Source organism: Motacilla alba, chromosome 1A, assembly GCF_015832195.1.
Source record: "Motacilla alba alba isolate MOTALB_02 chromosome 1A, Motacilla_alba_V1.0_pri, whole genome shotgun sequence".
In the NCBI taxonomy this organism is placed as follows: Eukaryota; Metazoa; Chordata; class Aves; order Passeriformes; family Motacillidae; genus Motacilla; species Motacilla alba.
Window position 1 is genome coordinate 48,053,059 of NC_052031.1, and position 15,514 is coordinate 48,068,572.

General features: G+C 39.5%; 1 protein-coding gene across 8 annotated transcripts in view; it reads left to right on the forward strand.

Annotated features, from left to right (window-relative positions):
* The window catches only part of TCF20 (transcription factor 20), a 130,946-nt gene that overhangs the window by 101,686 nt on the left and 13,746 nt on the right, over nucleotides 1–15,514 (forward strand). For all 8 annotated transcript variants that reach the window (XR_005258816.1, XM_038152966.1, XM_038152965.1 and 5 more), the window contains one exon: nucleotides 13,544–13,637. Coding sequence is in view for 7 of the 8 variants with exons in the window: in XM_038152966.1 (XP_038008894.1) it covers nucleotides 13,544–13,637 (94 nt within the window). In the remaining variant the exon portion in view is untranslated. The remainder of the gene's footprint in view (nucleotides 1–13,543; nucleotides 13,638–15,514) is intronic.

The following is a 15,514-nucleotide window of genomic DNA, read 5'->3' on the forward strand; positions in this document are numbered from 1 at the left end:
CTGTGTAGAGGATAGTCTTAATGGATAGAGCACTTTGGCAAAAAGTTTATTAATAAGCCTTTATTGTTATGGATTGGATCCCAGCCAGCTACTTAGTGATTAAAGTTTAATTGCATGATGATTAGTTTTCATTAGTAGAGCAATTAGCATTCAACAGCGGTCTTGTATTGCTAAAGCTATGGGTAAGCATAAGTGGCTGAAGCCATGTTGAGGGTGAAGGTCTGTAGCTGGAGATGTGGGCACAGAGCTGTTTGGAATATGGGAATAAGGATTCTGAGGTTAGTTGACCTCATCAGCTTGTTCCTAATGCAGCATTAAGCCAGGAGGCTGGATGGGAGTGGGGAATGGAGCAAAAGTCCAGAAGAGCACAGCCTGCACATCAGGCACAGAGACTGGCTGTGGATTAGCCCGAGTGTAGGGAGTTTACAAAATAATCATCATCCTGAAAAGGCCCTTTGAAGATCTGAGTTGCTCTCACAGTAATGTTGCTTTTCATAGACTTGTCCCTCTCCTCGCCACAACTAAAACTCCTTTTTCAGAATTCCCCTCTGAATTGGTGAAATTCCTTTTTTTACTTTGATAGCAGCCCTTGATTGTTTTGTGCCACTGTGGGGTAAATGAGGAGAAAGATGAGTGCAGGGCAAGGTCTGGGGGAAGTGAAATGGATGAGGGCAGGGGGAGGTAGGAGTGTAGCAAAAGGTCAAGGCTTCTTTGTGTTAGAGGTACAAATGAGTGGAGAGTGCCCCATGTAAACCATTTCTGCTTCACTGAGGAATCTGTTGCGAAGATGAAATACGGTGGTAATTTCATCTCAGCTAAATTAGGGTTGTTGGAAGCCATTCTTCTTGTCCACACCTCCCCTTCTGCCAGCAGTAGCGCTCTGTGACTGAAGCGAGTTAGGTGGGTGTCTAGCCAGCAAATCCTTCCCTCACCCCATTCCCATTTTAATCAGGGTAATTTTTGGCTGGACTAGCTGTCTTGACTTTCAGTGTCAGTACTGATACAGAGAAATGCTTGGCATAGGAGAGGGCTGCAGGCTGTGCAAGAGCAAACTCAGGTCTTAAAATTATTTGGAAGTGGGGAGCCTGGTCAAGATCATGACTTCAGATGGAAGGTTCTTCCAAAATGATATTACTAATTATGCAAAGAAGTAATTAAAAAAAAAAGGAACAGTTTAAAGATTGTCCAAGGTGGTTCTCAAATGTATGTATTTATTACTGATGTCAGGTACATCCACCTCATTGTCTAGATATAGGAAAAAATGAGGGTTTTCATTATTATGATGATCCCGTGATTCAGAAGCACTAGGGATTGGATGCTCCCTTCCCTCCCCTGGCCTGGTTTGCCAGCTGGAGTAGCCTAAACCAGACATTTCCTTCCAGTTAAAAGGTCTCAAGTAGCTACAGTTTCTTCTGAGAAATTCTGACAGTGCTCAGTGTGTGACTTTATTGCTGTAGATCTACTTAAGTTGTCTTCAGACTTGCCATAGGAGGAGAAACACCAGTGTAGGACCTGGTCTGAAATTCCAGCCCAAGGTGCAAGACAGTGCTGAGTGGCAAAGCCTTCCCAGGGCTCTGGGTGTTGCAGCTGCACTGTTTGTCACCACCTGAGCTACTGGTGGTAAAAATAGATGGCATATGCCTTCCTGAGGTCTGGCTGCACAACTCAATGTAGAACAGTAGAGTCAGGTCTTAGCCAGCTGATTGCTGCCCAGCTCATAAGCTTTCCTTCTGTTTGAGAAAATATTAAAGGTTGATGTTAAAAACTGGTTGTGCAGTCTTCATTTATTAGTGATTCTCCCTCCCACCCGTTTCTATCTTGCATATTTTTTTTTATTTGTGCTTACAACCAGGAGACTTAACTCGGCTGTATTTCTTTTTCTCAGGGCTGCTCATTTCGCAACATGGTTTTGTTGTTACTTTGCACTAGACTGCTGTTAATTGCAGCTTTTCTTGTGCTTCCACATCCTTTATTCTTACTGAGAACTTACACATGATAAATTTCAGTAAGTTATTGATGATTAAAGGCGACTGACCAGCTTCATAAAAGACTTGCTGCTAGGGGAGGGGAAGGAGGAGGAGGGCATCCTGGCATGAATCTCTGAAACGGGGACTTTCACTGAAGGATACTGCTGCTCGATGTGAAGCTTAAAAGGAAAATAAAAAGGTGGGTGGGGATGGGAGGGAAAGGTAAGTTCATGTACTTGAGTTCAGGTATGAGAGCTGTGAACTTTTCTGACTTTGTGCCTGTGCTGTCAGAAATTGCCTGCATGGCCTTTGACAAGTCATCTAATTAGTCTGTAAAGTAGGCTTTAAGATCACTTACTTTGTGACCATTAAGGCAAATTGGTAGGGTGCTTTCAAAGTACAGTATGTGTTTAAGTTGTCAGATGTTCTCAATTAAATTGGAAGATTAGGGAGCTGATACAAGATTTCACGGTTTACTTGCATAGATGTAATGGCAGGAAGATAAATTTAAGTTTGTTCATGTATCATTTAGAGTCGGGTCCAAAAAGATAATAAAAATGTTTTGTAATGTGTTCATTTGCTGTTAGCTTTCTCTTTTCTTGTAAGAGGTTAAAATGCTGAAAATACTAATAGCAATGCACTCGTCCCATGTGTAAATTCATTTTTGTATATAATTGTTAAGATTTTTCTTGGGGAGTAACTCTCCAAGTTAAATTTAATCACTAAAATTTCAGAGTTGACACAGTTCATAACTGATGCTTTCCAGAAAACCAACATTATTTTTTGGTTTAATGTTAACTTTAGGAAATTGTTTAGAAAAATCCAATACTCACATTATAGGTACATAAAACTCTTTTACAGTGGTTTTTATGCAGCCTTAAGTCCTGTACTTAAATTTAATTATTCTTCCTTTGAAGTGTTACAGTTTATCCTTGGGAGGTATAAGGATTCTTTAGTGATGCCACATGGTACCACTTGAAGCAGAAACTTTCAGAGGCACTTCCTGGGGAACAGGAGTTACAAATAGCTAACAATAAATTCAGTTTCCTGGACAAATAGCTATAAGGGTAATGCCAAAAGAAGAATTGTCTATTCTGAAGCTGTCTTAACAAAGAAGACTTTAATGCTGACTTACTCTTCTGCTTTTGGGCTAGAGCCTTCAGAAGATGAAGGAATAAGTAAGAAGAGGGTGTGTTTATGTAAAATAAAAGAAAAACAAACCAAAAATGCCTGTATCCTTTGATTTCTACCTCAGGTGAAAAAAAGATTGACATTTCTCTTTGATCTTGTCCAGTGATTTATTTCTAGTAATCTATGGCTCATCCCAGCCCTTTTTTCATAGCATAGATTGATCTAGATTTGTAAAACTGAAGGTGTGGCTTGCAAATGAATAATATTATTGCCTTTACCATGATTCAGCAGTGTTCTGAGCCCAGAAGATCTTCTTTAGTCCTTTCCCTTCAGATCTCAGGAGAACCCCATCTGATCCTTAGACGGAGGAAGTTCTTCTTTCAGGAGAACCACATTATGTCTGTCCTTTAAAGAAACCACTCACAGTTCCTCAGCTGCTGTGTAATATCCAGCTGGAATGCCATCCAGGCTTGGACTGCTGCTATTTATATGTTCTGCCTCTTCTCAACTGCTGCTAGCTCATACCATATTTTCCTGTGTCGTGTCTGTGACAAGCCTACAGACATTCCATGTTCTTGTATAAATTCAGTTTAGAACTCATAAGCAGTACCTGTTATTGCAATGGGCAGTTTAAGCAGCACATACATTATTATGGTTTGTATTTTTTTTTCCTGTTGGTTATTGAATAATGAAATAAGATATTCCTCTCTAAACCCATTCAAATTTTTGGCCAGTGAATATTACTTTGCATAGAGCCGCTTCTGGCTATCTGAGGATATTTCTGAGGATATATCTGAGGATATTTCATCAATATGTGCTAATTGTCTACTCGCCCTCAACTTATTGATGACTTATTGCTGTGGTTCATAAGATTGTAATTTTTTTTGTTTTAATACTGGTAAGTTACTTGACAGCTTATCACTAAAGAGAGATCTACTGACTTGCAGGCATTTCTCTTTCTGCAAAGCGTTCCATCTTTACTTCTTCTCTTGGATTCACCTTCTGCTGCTTTTCCTCAGTGGTAGCAACAGCTACCAGTGACCTCAGGAATACTGGTGTGCCCTTCATTACTCCTTTTTGGAGCTCTGCTGCCAAGCACTGCTTCTGTGGCTTTCTGGGGGAGCTGTCTTCTTCTTTCTTTAATGGTATTGACTGGTAGTTTTCTTTGCTACCTTTTTTCCAGAGACAAGTTATTTATATTCCAGTAAGATAAACATTGTACTTTTTTCTCCTATCCTTGCAGTGAAATGTATTTTGACTGTGCAGCAGTCGTTTTTCAGACCTCAATTCAAGAATTGGTATTCTTAGTACTAAGTGCTATTTCGATGGAATGCTGTCACAAACATTTGTTGTTCTAAATGGTCATTTTCGCATTCCTACTTCTGTCACATTCATCTGCCCACCTCCTATTTTCTTATGCCTCAAACATAAGGTACTTGTCATAATCTGCCTTTATCCTGCTGCTTTTTCTTCTTTCAGTTTCAAGAACTTAAGATTTACTTCCAATCAGTACACCCTGGCTAATTTTATAATTTCCTAAATTAAGTGCTTCACTTTCAAAACCCTGCACATTTACCTTTGTTTTTCTTCATGCATTTCTTCAAAGCCCTTCTTGTCTGGGATTTGTGCTGAATAATTGGATATGCTGAGCCTGCTGCTGAGATGGACTCTGCCCAGCGCTGCTGGCTCAGTCTCACCGTTCCTATTTCATCCCTTTGCATCCACCAACGCTTTGTTCTCTGTTACCGAAGTGTCTTGCACAGTGGGGCTCTGTTTATGATGAAGGCTTGCACGGATTATTACAAGTAATGACAAATGGTGTATTTCTGTCCAGTGTTACAAGTCTTTGAGTCATTGACGGCATGGGTTTGTGCTGCACCCTTTTTCCTGTCAGGTTGCACAGATATCTAATATCTTGTCAAAATATTTTGCATTTACAGTTTGCTTTTATCAAAAGTATTTCTTTATTTTTAAGCCTTTTTAAAGATTTTGTTTCTGTTGTATCCACTGCTCCTAATAACATAGTGATTGTGTCTTTAATGAACCAATTTGTTTGGTTTGTTTTGTTTTGAGTCTTTTAGTAAATACTCAGCATCATCTCTTTTTTTTCTTTCATTAGAAAAAAGCTGGCTCTGTTATGCAGTTTGCCTCTTGAAAACCTTGAGTTTATTGCATTTTCTTGTTTTTGTCAGGTTTTTTCCCTTTTTATATTACTCCAGACATTGATACTCAAAGCTGTTGCTTTTCTGGTAATTAATTTATCCAAAATCTCTTCGATAATGATGGAGATGTTGCTTTCTTTTAAGGTAACTGCATGCTGTTGTTTTATACTTTACATGGTAGGTCTTGCAGTAAATAGAAATTCACGATATTTGTGGATATTTCCTGTAATCAGTATCCAAGATGGCTGGGAAATAAATCTGGTACTGGTAGAAAATTCAACTGGAGTAAATGGTGTCTTGCTGACTGTGCTGTTCCCACAACTCTGTGTGTCCTTATCATATAATCACTGCTTGAAAATTTGAATTTCTTTTTCCTCTTTTAAGTCTGCTTTTCTATCTTTCAAACCTTTTTGTAACTAAATTGCACTATTGTTGCATGTTTAATTCCCCAAATGAATAGTCAAGATAACATAAACTGTATTATTTTTTCTGCTAGACTTGCATACTTCGGCAAATTCAAATCCCTATACTTACACGTGGTTTTCTGAAATGTTTCATTCAGGGTGGCTCTTAGAATCAAAGGAAACAAGATTTACAAATTTCTTGACTTGGTGGTCTATATATTATTTTAATATTCCTTTTAAAATATAAGTTGGCTACGTAGGTATGTACTTAGCCTGTTTACCTGAAATTAAACATGCTTTTGCAGCACCATTTAAAATTACTGGTTTTGTTAATTTTGCTCAATGTGTTTTAGTTAGCCACTGGTTGACTCTTGAAGGACCTAACCTCTGTTCTGGTTCGGTTACACTGGGTCTTTTTTATGTGGGTTTTTTCTCCTTCCATTGTGTGGAAGAAGCGGGAAGGGTTCATCCCCCTTCAAGCCTTACTTGGCTCTTCAGCAGTCTCATGCGTTCATGCACAGTTACACCTTTGATCGCTCCACCAAGTGAAGGAAACGGGCTTGTAAGGAGTAGTGAACATGAATTTATCACTTAGGTTGAATTTCAGTCTTCTATATCGTGTACAGTTTAGCTCAACCTTCCTGTTAGGGAGATAAAACTAAAGAGTCTTAAAAACTGGTAACCAAACAGTATTTATTTGGTGCCTGCATTCTTTTTGATAGTCATGGAGGGTGGTGTTGTTCATTGTGGAATTTCACAATCACATCTCTTGGTCTTCACAAGAACTGCCTTTCCAGACAGGTGCAAAAGTACCTTTTGTTGTGGTGTCCTGTCTCCAGCAATGGCCATGTATTTACCACTTCACTGCACTTACTTATTCAGAGATTTGTAGTAAACTAGGCATGTGCAGAATGATAGTTGCATATTTTCTCCCGCCTTTCAGCAACCACAGCTTTAGAGTTGTAGCTCTCTTATCCCTGTGTTTACCAGGCAGAGGCATACCTATCCTTGATGAACTTGTCTAATCGGTTCTTGAACTTGCTTATCTTTTTGCTAGTGCAGCATTCTTTAGCAATGACTTTTAGTTACTTGAGTGTAAAAACCAGATTTATGTTACATTTGAACCTGCTCTTCCTTCTTGGAAATGGCTAAGAATCATTCCCTTGTGTGCATCATATTGGATTTTGTAGGTTTCAATCCCCCTTCAGTTCTCTCTTTTCCAAAATACTTAAGACTTCTTTTATATACAAGTTCTTTACATTCCTGGTTATCTCTGTGGTCTGTCCATTTTTGTTTCTGATCAGTTGTACTCCTTTCTTAAGGGAGTCATCAGAACCACACACAATATTACTCTGTCAGGCTGCTACAAGAGTAACAGACAGACATCATGAACATTTGAGTTTCATTATGGATTTCTTTCCTAAATAACTGCTTACATTTTGGCTGTCCTTTTTTGTGCTTGCGGGGATGCATGATATTTCTGTCTAGGATGACTACTAATACCTTCCTATGAGTAGTAAAAGCTAATTTAGAATCTGTCATGTATATGCATAGGTGAAAATATTTTTACCACATACATCACATTGCACTTAACAATAGTAATTTTCATCCCCATTTTATCATACAGTTATCCATGGCTGTGAGATGGTTTTGCAGCTTTTTACTATCAGTTTGATACCCTGGATAATTTTACAAACTTCACAAGTTTTCACATCTTTTTGTTCACCCCCCTTCTTGAGAGTCTCTGTAAGTGCAGTTGAATAGCTTAAGTATCTGCATAGGACCTTAAAATTATTGCTGGCAAACCATTCTTTGTTAAAGCTAAATGTTTATTTCTGTTCTTGATGCGTTCTATTTTTCCTTCTAGTTGAGGGTAATAAAATGCTCTGCTCTTACTTTCAAGTGCTTCTGTTCTAGCATAATCAGTTTTGCATGTATTGAATAGGATTTTCCATTTTTAAGACATTTTCCAGCTCTTGGATTTCTTGTGGGTTTTTTTTTCTATACCATCCATTTTGAGCTGCAGCTTCCCTTTGTGCTTCAGCAGCCTGTGCAGCACTGCAGTTTTAACTTTTCATTATGTTTCCTAATGCAGCTTTATTAGTATAGCGTCTTCCAGATCATTGATTTGTCTGTTTGCTGAAATCTCGGAATCTAAATTTGTCCTTAGTTTCTTGACTTCAAGACAACTGTCCAGTTTTACTTCTGGACAATTATCCTGTATTATTTATTTGATTACTTGCTACAAGAAGATATCATCATTGGCAAGAGATGCCTTTTTGTGATCCAGGTTTAAAGATTTTTATCTTTTTAATTGTGGGGTTCATTTTAGTGATATTCTGTGCCTGGTGTTTTTGATAACTTAAAACTGTTTGTCAGGAAATATAAACTAATAGTTCTGTGTCCTTCAGTAGTGGTTGTTATCTCTAGCCCCAGTCACAAACAATTTTTTTCATTAACCATTATCTGCACATCAGAAGTACTCTTTTCCTCTCCTGTTTCCTAAAAATGTCTTCCCACCTTGCTTTTTTCATCTTGGTCCCTTTTTGCAGAAGTCTTCCAAAATCATGTATTTCTTTCTTCTGTAGTAAGCAGTATATATATGTACACGCACACACTCTTATTTATTTTTATTTTTTCTTGTAGTTTTTTTGGAATAAGTTGGCTCTCTGCATCCCACTTTCCAGGAAAGAGAATGTGGCTGCCTGCTGTTTCTGTTGCCCTTTCGCCTGGATATTAAATCCAAGCCTCTGCCGAGCCTGCCAACTGTTTAATCAGAAATAGTCAGAAGGCCCTCCTTCTAATATTGCAGCTGACTCTGAAGTCCTCATTATCTTACATCTGCATTTGTGCAGTGCAATTATACAGAAGCAATTATTTTCCTAAAAGCTTATAATTTAAACAGGAGAAGGAGAGAGTGTGGAAAATACTTATAACATGTAAAGCAAAGACTTGTACCTGTATAATTAATGCCACATATATTTCATTTTTGCTTGCTTTGCTTTGTTAGTAACCTTCAGTTGTTGCTTTTCGTTTTACTCCTTTTATGCATTCTTGACACTGGTATGGGAGAAGGGGCAAAACAAGGAGATGCCTAGAAAGCAAAGCAAAGGAAGAAGAAAGAAAACAAACCAAAGGAAAAACTGATCATTGGAAGAGAGGAAGCCAAGAGGTCTGAGTATAGGGTATATAACCACTGGTCAAGAAAGGATGCTTTGTATTTTTACCGACAGCAGAAAAATATGATCCTGTTGTGAATGTCCTGCTGTAAACTGGTTTGGAATTGTTCAGCAAGGAAGATGGCTGAGGAGTCGTCTGAAAACACCTTACATTAGTGTCACAAGCAATTAATTTCTGCTGCTAAACAACTGTTCCTGCTCTTGCCCAGAATATTTTGGAAGGGCTAGTCAGCAGCTTCCATCCTCCCACCAGCAAAACCATGTCCACTGTAGGATTCCAGTACTAAGAAGTATTTTGTCTAGGGACAAAGGTACTACCTCTGTCAGTGCAGAGCCAGAGTGAGCAGTTGAGTGCTTTACCTGAGCAGCTTGGGGCACTGGTTTTCACAAGGCTAAGAGCTTGGTGCTTGTTCAATAGGTAGCTCAGGACATCTTTATGTTACAGAGCTTACATGGAGTTGGGTATAAATCTGAAGGCAGCAATAAAAGGTACTCAAAAGCATACTCTTACTACATATAGCAGTGTGGTCTTGGAAGAGTGAAAGAACACAGATTGCAAGGGGGAAAAAAGCCAAGCATAAAGCAAAAGAAATACAGTTGGTAGGTGCTGTAGCATTTTAAATGAATGGGAGCCTTTCTACTGCCGCTGTGGTAGCTGTCCCTCAGCTGTTCACACTTCCAGGGTGGCTGTTACTTCATTTTGGTAGACACAGAATGGTGAGCTGTCCTAAGGAAGAAATGGGCTGCTAATAGCCGGGAGAGGTAGAGACAATGTATCTGGCTTTAATACTATTGATAACTTAGTTCCTGGGATGGAGTGTCTCTTCTAAATGGCACTTTTCAGTCTCTCCAGCCTGTTCTAAGTGAGATATATGTGCCTTGTGGTCAGAGATGAATTGTGGAGATAGGGCCTATGAATCAGTCTTTGCTGTGTGGTCTCTTTTTTCCCTTTTTTTTTCTTTTTTTCTTTTTTTTTACTTTTAAACCAAGAGTTGATTAGATGCCTGGCAATGATTACTATCCATTGGCACCTCCCACTGGGAGCACACTCCAAGTACCAGCCTTCAGCTCTTTCAAGCAGGGGAGGTTAAGCAGGCTGCTTACTGAGCAAAAGGAATTTCTCTTCCCAGGAGAGCTGGAGTGCTGTTTCCCTGGCTAAGAATGCTATAATTCCTTTACAAGTGACAAGCAGGCTGCTACCATCTGCTGGCGAATGGCTGCAGGATGGGGTGAAAATTTGCTGGTGGACCAAGAGAACAATTAGTCGTCATTATGCTGAATTTACACATTTCTTTGTAGGAAGTTCTGTGATTTTATTTTGGTGTTAGAATGTTTCCTAGTTGTAGTGTACGGATGTTTTGTTTTGAAGCATAAATACGTGAGATGAGAGTTCTAACCAAAGGTACAGAAAGTACCAGCAGGAACGAGGCATCTTTTTACCTTTTAAGGCACAGCAGCAATGTCTTAGAAAAGAAGAGTGAGACCATCCAGAAATTTTTATGCACTTTTCTTTTGGTCTTCATGGGAACACCTGGGTGTGTTTGGAAACCATGTGGCACTACATGATGATAGTCTCTTTCAAAGATAAGGTGATAGACTCGGAAGTTGTTTTAGAACCACACAGCTTTGTAGGGCGTCTGCTTTGTTCAGTGACTCAGGTGTGCCAAGAAGGAAGAACTCGAAAAAAAGAGTAGTTATTGTGTATGTGGTTCCCTCAGCTTCCCCTGAAAGAAGCAGATGGTTGGGGGTCCCGAGAGGTAGAAGAAATGGGGCCATTAGACTGTCAGCGGCTTGTGAAAAGCAGAAGCATCTGCCAGAATGGAGACTTGTTCAGCAGCAGGGGAGCCAGCAGCAGCAGATGATCTCTGCCTTGAGCCATCAGTGGCACAGTCATCCACCGGGGAATTGCTGTTGTGGGTGTAGCACAGGTAACCTTGGTAAAATCTCTGTTTGTCTGCCAGACTTTTAAAAAGGGGCAGTGAAGGCTCGATGCACATGCACTGGCATCTTAACTACCCACTTTTACTATCTAATCACTCCTAAAATCACAAACCATTTTAAAGCATTCCTTTCCCATTCTCAGCTGAAAATTTGTCAAAATACCTGTCATGTTTCAGAATGTGATTTTCAGAATAGCAACATGAACCATGCTAGATGCACCAAAGAGTAAGTTCAAAAAATAAATTACCTTTTGGAATAGTATAAAAAATTTTGCTAGGGGCCTTGTTTTCTGTTGTATCGCACACCATACTCTTTTAAAACATGCCTTTTTAGTGTTAAGAAATATTTTCTATAGCTGTAGTTCAGTCTCTGCTGCCGTAGTTCTTATGCTCTTACTGACTGCTCTGCACAGGACACAGTGTTCCAGGGGAGAATGACCTCCTGTTGCAACAGTATGATGGTATGTAAAAGATGAGATAAAGTGGGGAGGGCAGAATGCCTCTGAGGAACAAGACTCGAAATTCATATCTGGATTCAAAAAGAATAGTCAATTTGGGTTCTCTCCTGTTAGAATAATTAATCCCAGTCAGCCTCGTCTAAAAGCGAGAATAAAGCACACAGGTACAGAGCTCTGTTTCGGAGCTCCTCAAGCTGCACTCTGTGAGTACTTGGCATTGGTGAATCTGGGACTGTTGCCAGTACATAATATCTTTCTAGAGTTGACTTCAGAGCCAGGAAAAGACATTTTCTGTGGATGAAGTTTGGTTTCACTCCCATGGGAGAGTGAATTACGTTGCAGTTTGGCTAGTCGTCCGTATATTTCGGTGCGCATTTCAATATTGGTTTAGCCTCTTTTTTTAATCTTTGGAAACTTGCATTGTGGTTCTGACAGGCAATAATAAGCTGCTTGTGTGTCTCTTTCTAGGTCTCAGGGACACTTCCCTTGCATCATAAATACTGCAGTAGTTTGTCATGCTTAGAATATCGACACAGTTTAGTAGGAAGCACTGAAGATCAGGCTCGGGATGCTTTGGCATACCCGTAAAGAGAAGGTGTTACTCAAAACCGCAGTTGTAGATGTCACGAGAACTGACGGCTCACAAGCTTTTCTGTTAGTTGCATCTGCTTTGATTTGAAGAGGGCCCCCTGGTTTATGGCTGGAGCTAGTATTGCTTTCATCTTCATTCAGGCATTTAAATACGAACTATAGTCATCTGCATAGCACGGAACAGTAGGAAGAACAATAACTGTCAGATACTCTCAGAGGGTTTGGAAACACTGTAATCAACCCCCTGTTTAGTGTGCCGAGTGAGGAACTTTGCCGTGGCTGTTACCTTTGGCCACGTCTGTTCTGCAGATCTCCAGTGCAGGGTGTGCGGATCAGGGATTGAAGACGTGTGGGCCGGGGATGTGGCCGTGCTGGCAGACGAGGGTCCCCGTAGGGTGGGAAGCCGTGCTCGTGTGCGGTGCCGGTGCGCTGCTGGCTTGAGCGCAGCTGTTGTGTGCGGTGCAGGTGCAGCTCGCTGGTAGCGCCCATAGAGCAGCAGAGTTTGACACCGGCTTTGCCAGCAGCAGCAGTGATTTTAGATCATGTCATCATCCCTGCATGCAGGCGGGGATCAAAGGCAACTTCTCACAGCCTGAATTCAAGGTGAATTGTACCAATTATACAGGGCCTTACTATGGTGTTGGTTGTATTTAGCAAAATAAACAAAATTCCTGTCTTTTTAATGTGTGACTCAAAAATTATGGTAGTTCCTCTCTTGTTTTCTGCCAGTAGTTAATTCACTTTTGAATTTTTAGTAGTAGCAGTCTCCTAGCATTTGGTGAACTCTACCAGGTATGGCTACATCTTTTTTCAAGGGAAAAATGTCAACCTGTCAGAAATCACCTTTCATCAGAATCAGATTAGTTAACAAAAATTACTTAGTGTATATATTCAAGAAATAAAAAGGCTGTCTGAATGAGATGTGCTCTAGAATTACTTCCTTAGGTCATTTCTGAAATCATTCAGGATGAAGCAAACAGATGAGAGAATCTGCTTTCACAATTGTCTGATATTATGGTTGAATACATCATTGACTAGTTGAGCTAATAGGATTTAACTAATGGAAATTGAAAGTGGTCATCAGATGAGTCTAAGCTACTTTGACAATAACTGTATGAGCATCCTTGTTGCACTGCAAGTGCATTTTTTTGGACATGTGCACTTTCTGTGATGATGAGGTGTTTTCCCATGATGGCATCTTCTGCTGCTCCAGATAAACCCTTTTTGATCACCTGTGAAAAAACATTGAATTTGGCCATGATCGTCTTCAACTGCTAGTGATAATGAGAATGATGTAACCAAATTACTTTTATGGTGGTGTCTTCTAAATCATTATTTGTCATGATAATTCTTTTAAAGCTGCTGTAGGTTCAAAACTACTCTTTTTCCTCCTATTTTAATAGTGATGTCATTGTCAGATACAGAAACACAGGCCAATAAAACAGATTTGAGAAGTATTTCAAATTCTTTCTGAATGGCTGAACATTTGTATCTCTTGCCTGCTTAGCGCAACTGTAGAGTTCATAGTTTGAAAGAGCTTATGTTGTTACTTGTTTGAAAGGTCTTTATTTGTAGGGCGTAGAAAGATAGAATTTAACATGATTTATCAAAAATATTGTGCTGGAATGCGGTTGATAAAATTCCTAGGAAAATACAGGTATTCAGCAAAATGGCTGCAATCTTCATTACTGTTGTTTGGTTTCCCTTTCAGAAATGTTCCCATTGCCAGGAACCGGGAGCCACCTTAGGCTGCTACAACAAAGGCTGCTCCTTCCGATACCATTACCCATGTGCCATCGATGCAGGTAGGAACAAACTACAACTGTATTCCATAATTACTCAAATCATACTGCACTAAATAATTCTGAGGTACTTTACAAATGACTCCCTCTCCGTTTATCTCCTACTGTGAAGATAAAGTAATAAAAATGGTGGGATCCAGCATGCAATAAACAGTGTACAGTAACACATTGGGACAAGATGGAGCTTGTAATGAAAACGAATCTGCCTGAAAGAGCAGAAGAAGCCTGGTTTGGGGGAGTGCAGCTACAGTGACTGAAATTTGGCTGCAGTGTGAGAACTGATCACTCATTTCTTGCCAAAAATAGAAACCTTTTGTTAAAAGGCTGTAAGTAAGCAGCGAGGGGTTTCTTCTTTCAGGGTTATGCCTCCTGTGGGTGGTCCTAGTAAAGATTTCAAGTGTTTGTGTTTGTAGAATCATCAGTACCATTTGCAGCACAACCATCCTTCTCCCTCCTAAGAAGCACTTCAGCCAGTCTCTTGAGTAGGTCCGATTTTCATCCTTATACAAGCTAATTGTTTGGGTGATAGTATTTCCAGCTATGAGCCTGGGCTTGTGAGTTTGGTGGGCTTTGTGCAGTAATGACAGCTTTTCACGGAGATAAACTTTGTTCTTGGGTAAAAAAAATTCAACCTCAGAGTAAATAATACCCCACTTTTCCAGTCCCCTGTAACTCTCTTCTGTCATACAAAACTTTGTCTGATAACAAGCAGGAAAGGATTCAAGATTACAACTCTAGACTGGAACATAATTGCAAGCTTCCTGTTTGTTATTCCAATTCCACAGCAACCCATTTGTTCACCACCCATTTTATGCTGTTTTCCAAATGTTAGAATATTTGAAGTAGGAATGCTCATTTCTGTATGACTGCATTGCACCTCTCACTGTGAAGTCCCGCCCTACTGGAGGTGTGCATTTTATTCTAATAGGAATGTTATTTTAAAATTAATATTGCAGTGGAATATTGTAATACCACAGTACTACTAGCAGAGAGAATTTTTGACTTCACATAAAAGAAAGATTATTCGGGTTGCAAAAATCACATACTCAAAAAATACCAGAAATAAGGGTGTCCATGTAAGTGTACTTTTGGTCTTTCATGAATCTATCTTATAGTAATCACCTAATTAAAGGCTGACATGTCTTTTCATAAGGCCCTACCTCAGCCTGTAGGATGGAGGGGTACTCATTCATGAACATATGTTGTCCTTGCTGGATCTGTGTCATACTGCAGACGATTCCTTCTCGGTTCTGAAAGTAGAACTGGGAGATTTCCTATGATGTTCATCTCTGTCATGCCTGAGAGTTTCATGAACATTAATAAACTTACTTTTGTACAGTGTGTTTGAGACACCCAATCACCAATCAGATTCACATTCATGTTGTGTTTAGTATGTATTTGTTTCTGGTTTGTGACTTGCCCTTTTCAGTACCATGAAAAAACAAAAATGATAGTGAATGTTCCCAATAATTTGAGGGCTAAATTTAAATTCACGTTTTACTAGATACAGTATGTAGCATTTTCTGGGTTCTAAATTCAGATATCAAAATTCAGATACTCTGTGTCATGCATGGAAGAGGCAGCATCATGTACAAAACTCAGTATACGCTCATACTATTTAGTCCATTTTAAATGTAACATGTTTGCTGTATAATGTGTAGACCTGGGTTAGATTAAATTTGGCTTTTTTTCACTTTTGTCTTGACTTTGCAACCTGTGAGATTTTTTTAGAGTGGCTTTTTGTGTTCAAGTTCCAAGGCTATGCTTACTTCTTTTAATTTTGTTATGAGACATCATGTTGTCATGTGGCCATCTGTCGGAGTGCACAATTCCAAGCTAATTTCCCTCCTTTGAGTAATACAGCAGTAATAAATTGCAAG